The sequence below is a fragment of the Lissotriton helveticus genome, chromosome 5_1, assembly GCF_964261635.1.
Source record: "Lissotriton helveticus chromosome 5_1, aLisHel1.1, whole genome shotgun sequence".
Lineage (NCBI taxonomy): Eukaryota > Metazoa > Chordata > Amphibia > Caudata > Salamandridae > Lissotriton > Lissotriton helveticus.
Window position 1 is genome coordinate 302,817,061 of NC_136065.1, and position 14,568 is coordinate 302,831,628.

The 14,568-nt window shown below is 43.6% G+C and overlaps 1 protein-coding gene across 2 annotated transcripts in view; it reads right to left on the reverse strand.

The window, feature by feature from the left end:
* Positions 1-14,568, reverse strand: part of PIK3CD (phosphatidylinositol-4,5-bisphosphate 3-kinase catalytic subunit delta) — a 628,820-nt gene that overhangs the window by 454,282 nt on the left and 159,970 nt on the right. For both annotated transcript variants that reach the window (XM_078642291.1, XM_078642292.1), the window contains exon 5: positions 2,204-2,430. In XM_078642291.1, the coding sequence (XP_078498417.1) occupies positions 2,204-2,430 (227 nt within the window). The remainder of the gene's footprint in view (positions 1-2,203; positions 2,431-14,568) is intronic.

The window sequence follows — 14,568 nt, forward strand, 5'->3', positions numbered from 1 at the left end:
TTTAACTCAGATGCTCTGTCCATCACCACCCCCTTTTCTGAATCATTTTGGCCACTATAGGAGTGGCAGGGTATGCTCAGATGTGAGTCTCTTGCTCACTGCACCATCAGGATTCAAGCAAGCCGGGCCGAAGACGGCTGTAATTCCAGAAACCGGTCCCCGGAAGCTTGTTTCCTTTCCAGTAAAGAATTGGCTTGGTAGTTTGGTCTGCCCTGTTCCCATGATGCACTGGGCCAGGGTCAGATTAATTTGCATATAGCCAGGTTCTGAGCTGGGATGGTGCAGTGAGCTAAAAAACGGTGATGGATCAAGCCCTGATCTTTTGACTGGGTATGAGTGTTCTGTTTAACTCAGATGCTCTGTCCATCACCACCCCCTTTTCTGAAGCATTATTAAATACTTCATGTGTTTGTTCATTCTTTAGTGAGTGGTGTAAAACAGCCAAGCATGAGAAAAGAAACTGTTTTGTAAACTTTGATCCAATTAAGTCAAGAGGAGAACAAAGGACATGTTGTTAGAGGGTTCCAGCTTCAGACGTGTGATGTCCATATGTGTACTTCATCATCATTGTAGTCCAGATCTGGCCCTCCGTCAGTAAGAGACATACCATAATTTGGTTTCCTAGGAGTGCACAAGAGGGCACATTCATGCTTGAATTGGCTGTTAATGTTGAGTTATTTTAATGTAAATGCTGGGAGTTGTTGTACCCTTATATGCCAGCAGGAGTCAGATGTTGGGAATACACTGTCTTGCACACTTTTGGTCATGATAACGTATTAATGAAATCAGAAGTAACTTGAAATAAAAGGTGTGGGTGTCATCAGAAGGATCACACACTCAGTTGGGCAGCAATACAACTGTGACGCCAGAGTTGGGTACAGTGAAAAGGAGATACTTGCATTTTTTTAAATGGCTTTTTTATGCTATTTGGTGATTTTGCAGTTAATGCTTAACCCAAGTGCTCCAAAATAATGAGCTGGTTTTTAACTTTCCTGGGTCTAGATTGATCACAAGAGCAACTTATGACAGACAAAGGACCATGTGTAGTTTGTAGTATTAGTGGCAGAGTAAAAAGTCAGTTTGCAGGTAGAGCACAAAAAGTAATCGGTGATGGCCCAGCCAGGAAAACAGCTAAAGAAGCCCATTAGCAGGGGATTTTGACAGGTGGATCAACCAATGAGAATTGCATGCAACTGCACTGAAGTAGCGTTATCTTCTACCCTAGGCAACATGCAATATCAATGAATTGGCCCAAAACTACTTCCAGTAAATTAAAACTTCAACAAGACTGAATGTTACAGAACTGTTAAAAAATGATCCTGAAAATGCTGTGGTTCATTTCCCCGTTATCATAAAATGGTCTCCCCTATTTAACTGACACTACTGGATGAGGCACTATCTGTGTCATTGATTATTTATGCTTCCTAGAAGAAGCCTCATTATGTGACCCACCTATGATCATCCTTGTAAGTATGCTCAGTGAGTGTATTTGATATAACTTCTCTAGGAGAAGTAGGGGGATGACTGAGGGGTTAGGTTAATTACAGTTTGATGTTAAATTCTTTCTGGTGCCTTCCTGCGTCCTCTTTCCCCCTGTCTATGTGCATTGGGACCATCTCAGTTTTGCTATTCAAAAATATATTCTGCCCATGTATTGCTGAATTGTTTTACTGATGATCTTGGGGGATGGAAACAGTTAGCTATGCTGAGAGGTTCTACGTTTTTTATTTCCTGTTGAAACTGCATTCACTGGTGCTACTGCTAAAAATAAAAAAGATTTAAATCTGAAAGAAACCTCAGAATATGCCCCAGGCTATAATTTGTGGTGCTATTAAGGGTTTCAGATTAAACTGAGGTGTATCTGAACTTTTCATTGGGGACTGGATTTAGTGTTCCAAACTCAAACATCTACTGAGTTTAGTTTCCTTGAATACAGCCTCGCTCACTGCCACCATCAAAACAAAGTCACTGAAACTAAAAAGAAAGAGATCGTATACCAAAAAAACATGCTAAGAATTTCTCTGTAGATGACTGGTCACTCTTGAGGAGCCATTAAAAAGCTCTCTTTAGTAGCTGGCAAAGAGTACACCCTTGTGCAAAACACATTGATTTGTTTTACCCAGTAAGTCTATGCGACAGAAGAAGGCAGTTCATAAAGCTATACAAACAAACATTAGAACTCCACCTCCCCAGGTTCTCTTACCTCACTGGACTCAAACTTGACATTGATTATGGTCTTGGAGGATATACGGATAGTTCCCATGCTGAAGACATTAGTGGATGGCTCAAGCTGACGGGGAAAGCTATACTCCAGCCAGGCCTGCCAGCTCATGCCTTGTCTTAAAGCTGCCATCTCATCACATAACTGCAGCATTGTCCCTCGGAACTCATTCACCTCTGGGTCACACATGGAGTCAAACTCGTGCAGGCCTGGAAGAAAATTTGAGAGGATACAGAAGTGAAGGGAGATCCTGGAAACAGATGAAGACGTGATGATATGGTTCATGAGAGAGACAGAAGCACAGGGGAAAAGAGAGAACTTTATTTTAAAAATGGGGATTCTATTGCAAAGATGAGGGAGAGAGGAGAGGATGGGAGTTTGCAAATTGGAGCATACAGGAAAGAGCTGATAGGAGTTAGTGAGAGGCTGGAGACCATTTTTAGAACAGGGAATCGGGTACCTCAATGACAAGGCGCACAAGAGGAACTGATGAGAAGGTTGCTGGACTCAGGGATTTTCTCATCACAATTCGTTGGGAAGGGCTTAGGGTGTGGTATTGCCTTGTGGAAGCAAGTATTCCATTGGGCCCTTGCCCCATGGAATCCACTCAACAAAACATCTCTTGCCTATGGCCATACAGCCATCAGCATAGGTCGCTCTACACACTTGGTAAAAAGGGGGCGGTGGTGTTGTTGGGCAACCAAAGATAGAGACAATTCACATTGAAACACAGTTTTATGGTGTAAATATATGACAGGTGAAAAGACATGCTTCCATGATGATCGAATACAGGAATCAGTGGGCCACTGATAACCATTTAGTGCAAGAGAAGGTTTTAGCAAAGAGGGATGAATAAAAAGGATTATAATCTGACAAACCCTGTCCCTTTGATGAGCACATTTGGAGCCTGGTCGGACGGTGACTGTTGAGTCGTACAAGATCTCTTTCAGGGTACTAACTTACACACTTTTGATCAATGTAAACAACTTTTTCATCTTCCGCAGGGGGCGCGTATGGAATATTACCAACTGCGACATTGGCTTAGCTCCCAGATCTATACCCAGGAGGCCACTAGGCAACTCACCCCCTTTGAATCTCTGGTCCGCCAGTTTGAGAGTTCAAGGGGTCTCACTTCTAAAACCTATTCGGTTTTGCAACACTCCTCACCTCCAACACCACATGCCTATCAGTCGCATTGGAGCATAGATCTAGACAAGGATATCCCCCCGGAGGGCTGGGCTTGAGTGTGGAAGGGCAAACCTAGGGACTGAAGCACCCTGCAGTGTGAATCGGCTTACAAGCTGATGACACAGTGGTATTACTAGATGTTCCCTAACTTCTGCCCGACACGCTGGAGATGCCTGAAAGATAGAGGGGGTATTGTACGCATTTGGTGGTCCTGCCCCGGTCTCACTCTATTTTGGAAAGAGGTCTTAAGTGTTATTAAGGAGATAGTGGGCTTCCCGATTCCTTCTTTCCCATTGGTTGCGCTCTTGGGTATTAAACCCACCTCGCTGACAGCCATGACGAATGCGGAGTGGCACCTCATTCTTCAACTATTGGGAGTGGCTAGACAATCTATTGCCCTATATTGGAAGAAACCACACTCTTCCCCTATCGCCGTTTGGTTTCTTCGGATCTGGGGTGTCTTGGCCTTGGAATTATTTACGGCGCGTATTAACCATACAGACACACGTTTTGAGCGCACTTGGCAGCCCCTAATACAACATCTTTCTAGGACAGAGCATTCTCGCATGGTCCCCCGCAGATTAAGAGCCCTGCAACTGTTTTAGGATTCCTTGGAGCACTTCGCTTGGGGGCATAAACCAGAATCCTTGGAATGACCCCCCCCCCCCCCCCCCCCCAAACGGCACAGACATGCCTCCTCGACACCTACACCCCGTTTGGTCCCTGACCCAGCTCCTGGATTTCCGGGGCGCATCCAGCCTTCGATTATTTCTCCAGCAGGGAAGTTTCCTTAGATGGTTTTCTCTAATCTTTCCTTTCTTTCTTTATTTTTTGTTTATTTTGTGTTATTTGCTTTATGCATTCAGCTGAAGATGCTTTAACATTTGGTGGGAAGGTCCTGCCCAAAGTCAGACTAAAGGTTACTGGCTTCTACCGGGATCTACTTGTTTTTTTTGGGGATGTTCCCCCCCCCCAGACCAATTGAACTATGATTATAGTCTTTGCCTTTCAGTTCTCACCGAATGTATCTTCCTGACCCTGGGATTAAGTTGATACTGTTTGAAATCTGAAGGGGCAGTCCACATAGTCCTTCCTCCAAGCCACAGGTTTTATATTGGCAAAGGCCTGCCACTGTGACTCTTGTTTTTTCTTTTCTTTTTAAACAGCCTGGCCTGTATTCCTGGTGGGTTGCCACTTTTTTATTACTATAAGGTATAGCCTTGAATGTGATATTATGCTATGGATAATCTCCTCGGGCATGAGTCCCTAATTTTCTTGATTGTTTGTTCTCTTTTTCTTTAATAAACAGACATTACAATAAAAATATTTGTATATCTGGACCGCTGGGTTTGCAATAGCACTCATTTAAAAATAGTGTTCGGATTAGCCCAGGGTGCTTTTTTGCCTTGGGACAAAATTGCTCCAGCAGGATTCAGACTCCTGCAGGAGCAAACACTCTGATTGCCAGCAACATTTTTCTCATGACGCTGGCAGCCAGTCATTACACGACTCAGGAACTTAGGGCCAAATGTACCAAGCATTTTCCTGGTCGCAAAACCAAAAGTGATTTTCCAATGTTAACTTCCATAGAGATTTCAGCCACAACTACAGTCCCAACCGCTGGATGGAATTGCACCAAATTTGTCAGAAAGGTAGCTCTTCTAAATCCGTTCAGCAGTTTGGGAGACATTAAAGAAAAAACAAATTTGTTTATCCAGGGACGCGAAGGATCCGCAGATCTAGTGCTGAGATCGGACTGGCGGCCAAAACTTCAACCAGGAAGTGTTTGCAGCCATCGTGGGATGTTAAGAAAAAAAAAAAAAAAAAAGGGGGCAGCCTAGGAATACCCTTACTTTCCAGCTTTGGTCTTGGGGTTCCTCTGGAACCCCGCAAGGGCAAAAAAGCATTTAAAAAAAAAATTTGATGTCATCAGTAACGTCATCAGTGTCAGTGTGATGTCACTGACCATGTCATGAGTGATGTAATATGTGACATCATCAGCAGTGCATTGCGGGGGCGCGAGTTATAGTTAGCTCTACTAACTAGAAAAGCCGAATTACTCTGGTTTTGTACGGATGAAATGTCCAACTAACTATAACGTCGCTGAAACCTGTGTTTTTTCCAGTGAATTTCTAAGGTTTTTTAAATTCAAATTTCTAACTATAACATCCCTATTAAGTCCCCTTGAATCCTGAGAGTCCCTGGGGGCCAACTAGCCCACCAGGTACCTTCAGTAAGTGCTACAGAGCTGCGTTGCAGAGAGGTGGTCCGAGGCCACGCCCCTTTTTGAATACCACGCTACTTGGTGGGCTAGTTGGCCCCCAGGGACCTTCAGGATTGAAAGGGACTTAATCCCCCAATTAACATCGCGCTAGGGGGGCGGTTTGCACACTTGTTATATCAGGCCGTCCCCTCCCTGCACCACTGTGCAAACGGCAACCCCTGGCGCCTTGTAACTTGGGGGATTAAGTCCCCTTGATTCCTGAGGGTCCCTGGGGGCCAACTAGCCCACCAGGTACCTCCAGTAAGTGCCACAGAGCGGCCTTGCAGAGAGATGTTCCGAGGCCACGCCCCTTTTTACACCACGCTGGAAATGCGGCAGAGTTTGCTATGGCAGGGTGGGACGGCAATGTCCCTGGGGTGGAAACCCTGGGACATTGGTAGTGGTCCCCGGGGCTTGGGGGTCCCGCGGGCCCCTGCAAATAATTGAAGAAAGCCCCGGGGAGGTGGCAGTACCCGGGGCTTGGGGGAGTCCGTGAGCCCCCCCACCCTCAAATTATTTTGTCTGAGCCCCGGGGAGGTGGTGGTACCCGGGGAAGTGGGGGGCCGTGTGCCCCAGCACATTTTTAAGTAAAGCCCCAGGGGTGGCAGTCCCTGGGGCTTGGGGGGGAGTGGCGTGCCCTCCCGCATATAAACTGCATAGCCCCGGGGAAGTGGCGGCCTCGGATCTGCGGGGATCCCGCGGGCCCCTGCGATATAATTGTGGCATACCACCGGGACCAGGCCCACCCGGGGGCTCCTTTAACTGAAGCGTGGGAGCCACGCTTCATTTATTTTTATTTTCATTTTCTCAGCAGGATTCGGCCAAAGAGCACAAATTCTGCCAATTTTAAAAAAAAGAAAATGCTTTTTTTTGTCCATGGGGGACTCTGTGGAACCCCCTGAGAAGGCCTAGGGGGTCAGGGTGTTTCTACCCTGCCCCCTTTTCATGTTTTTTTATCTCTGTTTCACCCTTTTTCCTGTGACTCAGTTACCGGGTCATAAGATGGCTGCCAACACTTCCTGTTTTGGAGTGTTGGCAGCCTATCAGAATTGAGCTAGTGCTCAGGAGGGTTCGCGACTCCTCCTCGGTGCTCAGATATCGATATTTTTCTTTTTTTAATTTCTCAGGAACTATTGAACTGATTTACACCATTTAAAAAATAAAGGGCGCACTCTAAACCAAGACCTACCTTTTTTGCCAAATTTGGTGTAATTCCGTTCAGCAGGTCGGGCTGTAGCCTGTAAAACAGTTTTCTATGGAAAATAACATGGAGAAAACACACTTTTGGACTCCCATTTTTTCTTGGCCCCCGCTTGACGAATTACGCCGAAACTTTCAACACACAAACTGAGCAACCCGGCCCCATATTGGGGGAAATTTCACGAAGATTTGTCAAACGGTGCCAAAGATATTGGCAATATATATATATATATATATATATATATATATATATATATATATATATATATATATATATATATATATATATATCCAAAAACCACTCCCCATCAATGAATAGAGAGCACACAGGCGAGGGTTGATAGCTTTGCCTAAACTTTAATGCATAGGTCCTTCCACAACTCGACAGTTAAAAAAGCACTTCAGAGACGCGTTTCGGCTGTGTTAACAGCCTTTCTCAATCTGAAAGGCACCATATTGACGTTGCTTTTGTGCTGGCAAAATCAATAAATATAGACAAAATACTCAATAGTCTGTAAAATCCATGGGCAGAGAACAAATACATTTGTGCAAAATACTGAATTCAAAGGCGTGAAATGGCATTATAATACACAACATTTAAAAGGGAGTCCAGCAAAGGATATTAGCAAGTCTGTTGGTAAAAACTCAAAATTGACATAACAAGAAACATTCTTATAAGTATTACTGCTGTCTGAAAACACTGCTCATTAACACATCTTCAAATGTCATACAACACTTTCTAATTTGTATGTTAAAAAGTCAGTTCGGAATTGAAGATTAATTTCTTGCAGATTCACTGCCGTCTCAGACACAAGTCACGTGTGTCCTTCCCTTTTCAAAAAAAATGCGAACACTATAAATGTTTAAACCAGCTGTGCCATCAGCAATGTGTCTCAAGTAGGTGAATTCACTTTGACATATAGGTTACTTTCTTACTTGATATCTGTCATCATTTTGACACAATTTGTTGAAAATTACCTTGAGCGTGGAAATTCACTTCCAGCATATTGCCATAAATGGTCTTTGGGATTGCTGTGCCGTTTTTATGTAAAACTGCAGGGTGCCCAGTACCAGAACTTCTTTTTGAAGTTCTGAGTGTGTCCAAAGCTTATCATGGAGAAATGGAGTTCCCATGCTGAAAGTCCAGGAGACTTCTCCGCGTCAGATCCTCCGCGCCACCTCAGCACGGGCCACTAATTCCTCTTCCCAATCCTAAATCTGGGACCTTGTCGATATGGTACTACCGTACCACCCCCATACATTTGCGGTCTGAATCACGTCATGCCCAAACACTGGTGGTGCGTGTGAAAAGCGCCACCGCTCCACTTTATCGAAGTACGAGTTACTTACCTTCGGTAACGATGTACCTGGTAGAGACAATTCTTGCCGCAGATTCCTTAACGTAGAATTATCCCCAAGCATGAGACTGGATCCGGAAAATTTTCTGCCACAGCATCCCTGCACGCCAGGGGGACGGCATCACGTGACTCCGCCCAGGCATTGTCCGCGTACGTGATGTCAGTGAGGTCACATAAGTCCCACCCTACGCCTACGTCAGTTTTCTTCGGAAAACTTTTCCGCGCCACAACGGGGAGCCAGCAGACAAAACTGGGAGTATGGGAACAGTGTGCAAAAGAGCAGAAACATTGAAAAAAGGGATGGTGACGAACAACACCATAAGGAGCAGTGTCAACACTGCAACACCCAAAGGCAGGGAAAAGAAGAAAGAACAGAGCACAGCCCTGAGCAGCCACCCTGCCAGTACGTAGACCCCCCCCCCTGACAGTACCCTCCCCCTCCCCGGAGACAAGGAACACATGTAAAAATTTCATGACAACAGGTAGCAGGACTTCAACCCCAACCAAGAACAATGAAGGGGAACCAGTCCAAGACAAACAAGGAACGACAAACCTTCAAGACAACCCCATCACTGAGTGTGACAACCCCTCAAAGGAACAAAGGACAGAGGCACAGCTAGATGAACCCAACCTAGAGGATAGCAGAGGGGCCAGACCCCGTAGTAATAAAGGGGAGGGAAGAAATTGAAGGTAAGCCCCAATCGTGGAGCAACCAGAACAGAAGGGCACAGAAGTACCTATAAACCCATCCTCCAATGTGCCCAAAGAACAGGAAAGGAACAAGAAACAGGACAAATCTACTAGTCAAAAAGAGCGAAATAAAGCACTCACAGAAGACATAGCCACCCACCGGGAGGCGAGTGCAGAAGACCAAGCCAAAAGTCCTCGCAGAACGGGGAGAAAGGGCGGGTCGTGAAGGAATCTGGGGCTAGAATCGACTCTACCAGATACATTACTACCGAAGGTAAGTAACTCGTACATCTGATAGAGACTACTAGCAGCAGATTCCTTAATGTAGAATAGATACCCTAGCCATACCCACAGGGAAGGAGGGTCTGCGAGAGGACCCCACCAGCCTGGACATAACAGAGGGTCCCACAGGGGACGAGTCTAACGGACAGGGCGAGGAGCCCTGTCCCTCCAGGCAAGGGGAACCCCTACAGTCAGAACACCACTGACCCCAAGGGGGATGCGGGAAGAAGAAAAGAAGAGGAAGCCCGTTCACACTCAGCAGAGGAAACCAGGGCAAGGCAAGAGAAGGCCGAAGCACCCCACGCCCATACAAGGAAACAGAACCTCCATCCAAGGCCAAGGCAAGAAAGAGGAAGAGGAAGAAGATCAACCTAGAGACTCCAAGGAGACGAGGTAGAAAGAAGGCAATCCCCCCCCACCCCCACCAGGAACACACCCCGCAAAGAGGGCAGCTGAGCCTACCACAGCCAGAAGTCAATAGGCCAGACAGAACAGCGCCGACAGCAATAAGCAGGCGGAAACAGAAAGAGTAGCCCGGGGGCACCCAGGAAGACCGGGCAGGCTGCGTCTGAAAGAAGGAGGAACACAAAATCCATCTCAGCCCCCAGGACAGAGAGCAGGAAGGCGAAGAAGGGCCCGGACACACCTCAGGGAGGGGCCCGCTCACACGACACAAAAAGAAGTGGAACCAGAGCCATGGAGCCAGGCCGCAGACAGCAGGTCAGACCAGGCTAACAGCGCAGCGACCCCGGAGAAGGATACCCCGGGGCGCCACCAAAAGCATTCCAAACCAACAATAAGAGAATTGCACCTGCAACGTACTTAAACGCCATGGAGAGCAGAGGTCCGAAGGCGACCACAACTCCCAAGCACAGAACAAGCTATATAACAGCTACCGCTACCCCACATAGGGTATTTTAAGTCCCAAGACATGGTAACCCTTTTGGAGGACAACAGAAAAATCCGCCGGAAAACCCCCCCGCAGAAGGCTTGTCAAGCAGCCAAAGAGAAAAAACAGAAGGCCTAATCTCAGGGCCAACCTGGTGTAGATAACCCAAAGCAAAAACCCACAGTCAAGAAGGGCTGGCCAGCAGCCAACAGAACCACAGTCACAACAAAGAGAGCTCGAATGCACATGAAGCACACAGATCACACAACTGGGGCGACCCGCCCCAACGAAAAAACAGATCAACTCACAGGTCACTGAGGGGGAGAAGAAGGAGGAGGAGGAGGAGGCCGATGCCCCGCCAAGAAACTCTGGATGGCCGAGTCTGCCGGGGCGTGGAACAAAAGTGTGCCATCGAAGGGAAGATCTACCAGCCATTCCCGAATATTTTCCGGGTACACACTGTCCCGAAGCCAAGCATGGTGGCGAAGGGCAACCGAAGAAGCCATGGCACGACCAAGCACCTCCGAAATGTCCAGAGCGGAGCGAAGAATAAACGCCGCCAGCTCCCGGCCATCTAACGCATGGTGACGCAAATCATGGAAGCCACCAAATGGTTCATTGAGTCTTTTAATATCGACTGCAATATGCCATTCATTTTGGATTGTCTTCAAATTATTTTGGAAAACAATATCTTTGAATTTGCAGGACAACTCTATAAGCAAATTAGAGGAGTCAGTATGGGCGCTTCATGCGCACCAACAATTGCAAATATTTATGTGGCCCTATTCGAGGAAAAATTTATTTTCAATGAAGTGGCACCTTTTTTTGAATCGATTTTTTATTGGTCACGATTCATCGATGACATTATTTTCATTTGGGATGATAACGAGGATGTTTTGCAAGATTTTATATTATGGCTCAATGCCTGTGACCCTAACTTAAAATTTACAGAAAAAATAAGCAATTCAGAAATTGAATTCTTAGATTTAAACATTAAACACCTTGAGGGAAAATTAATCATGGATCTTTTTACCAAACCTACTGCCCGCAACACACTCCTTCATTACAGTAGCTTTCATCCCTCGTCACAAAAAGATAGCATTCCCTTCAGTCAATTTCTTAGACTGAGGAGGAATTGTACCAGATTGATTGATTACGATGAGAGGGCTACTGTGATGAAGGAGAAATTTATCGAACGTGGCTATCCACACAGATTGATACGCGAATCATATAAGAGAGCCAGATACTATGATCGCCAGCATCTCCTCACAGGTACGAATGACAAACAGGATGCTAGTTTGGTATTTGTAACGAGGCATTCTTTGTTGAACAATCAAATCCGCCAGATTTTATATTCAAATTGGCATATCCTTAATGTTAACAAAATTGGCAAAGAAATTATTAACAAACCTCTTTTCGCCTATAAGAAAAACAAAAATATTAAGGATATAGTTGTCAGATCTAGGATGTCAATAATGAAAGCAAAAAGTCAAAGAAGCATTGTCACTGGGGCTCCAGTGACAGGAAATCATAGATGTGGAACTTGTAAAATTTGTCCACAAGCAATTGAAACTACAGAACTCACTTTTAACAACAAAACTATTCCCTTGTTGCAGATGACAAATTGTAAAACTACGAATATCATTTATTTATTAATGTGCCCTTGCAATAAGGGATATGTTGGTGAATCCTCACGTTCCATATGTACTAGGGTTACTGAACATAAATCAGCAATACGTACGCGAAAAGTGAATGCACCTCTGGTGGCACACTATTTGGACAATGATCATAAACCCGAAGAAATACAGTGGATAGTTCTAGAAAAAATTGTGGCCAAATCCGGAATTAACACAGATAAAATTCGCCGTAAACGCGAAGTTTTTTGGATATTTACTCTGGACACTGTAAGATCAGGCCTTAATTCTGAAATTCCTTGGCAGCAAGCAATCATATAATCAGGTTACACTTTTATGTATAGACATGTCTCTATTATTAACTATTTTCATGAATGTGATTTAAAATTATCATTATCTATTTGTTGGTCACCTGGTGCTATGTTGGTGATGACTGTCACTACTTATTGCACTATTGAAATCATTTCGACATATTTATGAATAGGTGTATTATCAGGTTTGAGATTATTTTTTATATCTGTGTAGCGCTGCATACATAGTCTAGTTTATAAATCTTCTGTGTCTTTATGTTAGACACCGTTTATTTTGCGGAAGTCCTTTTTCTTTTATGTGAAAAGTGACCAACATGAATAAGGATCACTATTTAGTTAGTTTACTACATCGGATAAATATCCATATCTTACATAAATAGTCCGGTCTCAAAAATCCTCTCAGCTATTTAAATAGTCCTATCTACTTACGGAAGTCCGTCTTCCTTTAGGTTGTAAGTATTAACATCACGGATCAGGACTACAGTCTAGTCCGTCTATTATATCTATCATATAACCACGAGTATGGAAATGGTTACATCCGTCGTGGTCTAGTCCGTCTATTATATCCACCATACAACCACGAGTATGGAAAGGGCTATATCAGTCATGGATAATATACGTCACTAAGATGCGCTTAGTTACTTAACATTAGCTGTCAGAATCTAGTCCATCAACTATATCTATTACACACCCATGAGTACGGAGAGGGTTATATCCGTCGTGGTTTAAATACGTCATCAAGACCCGCCTAATTAATCCATATCAGCTGTCAGGCATCTAAATTAGGTTACGAAAACGCGCCAACCTATAAATAGGTAGAATTTAAAGAACTCGGTTCGACCGCAACCATCGGAGGTTACAACGAGCAGACTCCCCTTTTTGGAACGCCTCAACTCTTATAAGACGGTATGCCTTTTTAGATCTAATATAATAACCGCGTTTGGATAGGTATTATAGATTTGAAGCATGGATAAACATCATTAACGTTTTCTTTGCTTCATTTTTATGTTGTAGGTTGCTTGACCTACATGATCATCAATATAGCGCTTTTGACCTACAGAACTACCTTAAGGTAATTTTAACAAGAGGCAACTGCATAAGTAACCCATTAACCGTTAATGTGGTTTTCTATAATAGTGTTTGTTGTTGTTTTAGACTACACACATAAACAGGAAAATAGATGTCCTTACTTCGTGGTATTATTCTAAATCAGTAAGAAAAAGACCACATGGATTGAAAGACACTAATAAAATCAAGCAGCTATACGAGGTATGAGTTCTAGGAAGCTGTGGGAACACTTGGGCGGGACCATAGTACTGTTACAGCTTCGCTATTTGATAGATTAAAACATGTCTTCATCGCATACTTTTCTCTATAAACAATTAATAGTACATGATCGTATAGAATCTAATAGCATATACATGCGATGCATCAATGTTTAACACGTTATAACTAATATAGACAAGGGCATTGCGATTTATCAACGCTATCCTTACTGTTCCCGTTAATATAGAGTCATGCAACTAGGAAGAGTTCTTCATGAATGTATATGGATATAACTCCACTTAAACCCTTGAGCCACATATGAGAGTACCTGCGCCGAAGGGCATCAACGTAAAACTACTAGGTATATCATATTATCTGGTTACTACTGTTTATAATATCGTATAATTAATAATCAGTGGCTAAATAAGATCATGTACCTGTTTTTCAGTGCGTCATAAAGTTGATGCCACTAAAGTGAAGCAGCTCCCATAGGGACCAGATATTCCGTGTGTTTGCACACTGTCTCTTTTTTCACATGTAAGTAATAATGGTTGCCCGTTTTCCTTAACATCCTAGCTATCTGTAGATATAACCTACTCTTTATCTCTATCTAGAGCCATCTATTTCTGCTTTTTTCTTGAATTTTCTCCTTGAACTGTAACTGTTATTAAATGACCTTTCTAAATGTGTAGATACATAATACTTGGAAACGAAGAAAACATGCAATTAAATAATTTTTGTGAAACTAAATGTCTTTATGATAAATACAGATTTTATATCAGAATTTTAGACAAGTAAAAGCTATGTACATATTAATTTGAGTAGAAACGTAGCGTTGTTGGTATAAATAAGTGATGGTACAACACAGATGATAATGAGTGGTTACACCAAGATATTAATACAATATATGTATGTATTTCCAAATGAAAAGTTAGAGACCCTAAAACTACTGTACAGCCCATATGAGAAAACTTTGAATTAGATTATAATTTATGTGCATTTCACTTATATATACACTTTTTGTCTGTTTTTTCAGGTTTTTGTAATATTTTTTGTATATATGTAATATACGAATGACGGTCACCTGACGAAGGCCTCTTGGCCGAAACGCGCGTAGTTCCATTCAACCGCATTGCCTTCATCTAACTTTCCAACGACTGGTTATACCGTATATCACCCCCTTCTTGTTTAATCTTGTGTTTATAGATATTATTTTTGCACTGTTCTATTTGTAATATGTCCTATTTATGGAATTTGAATGTTATT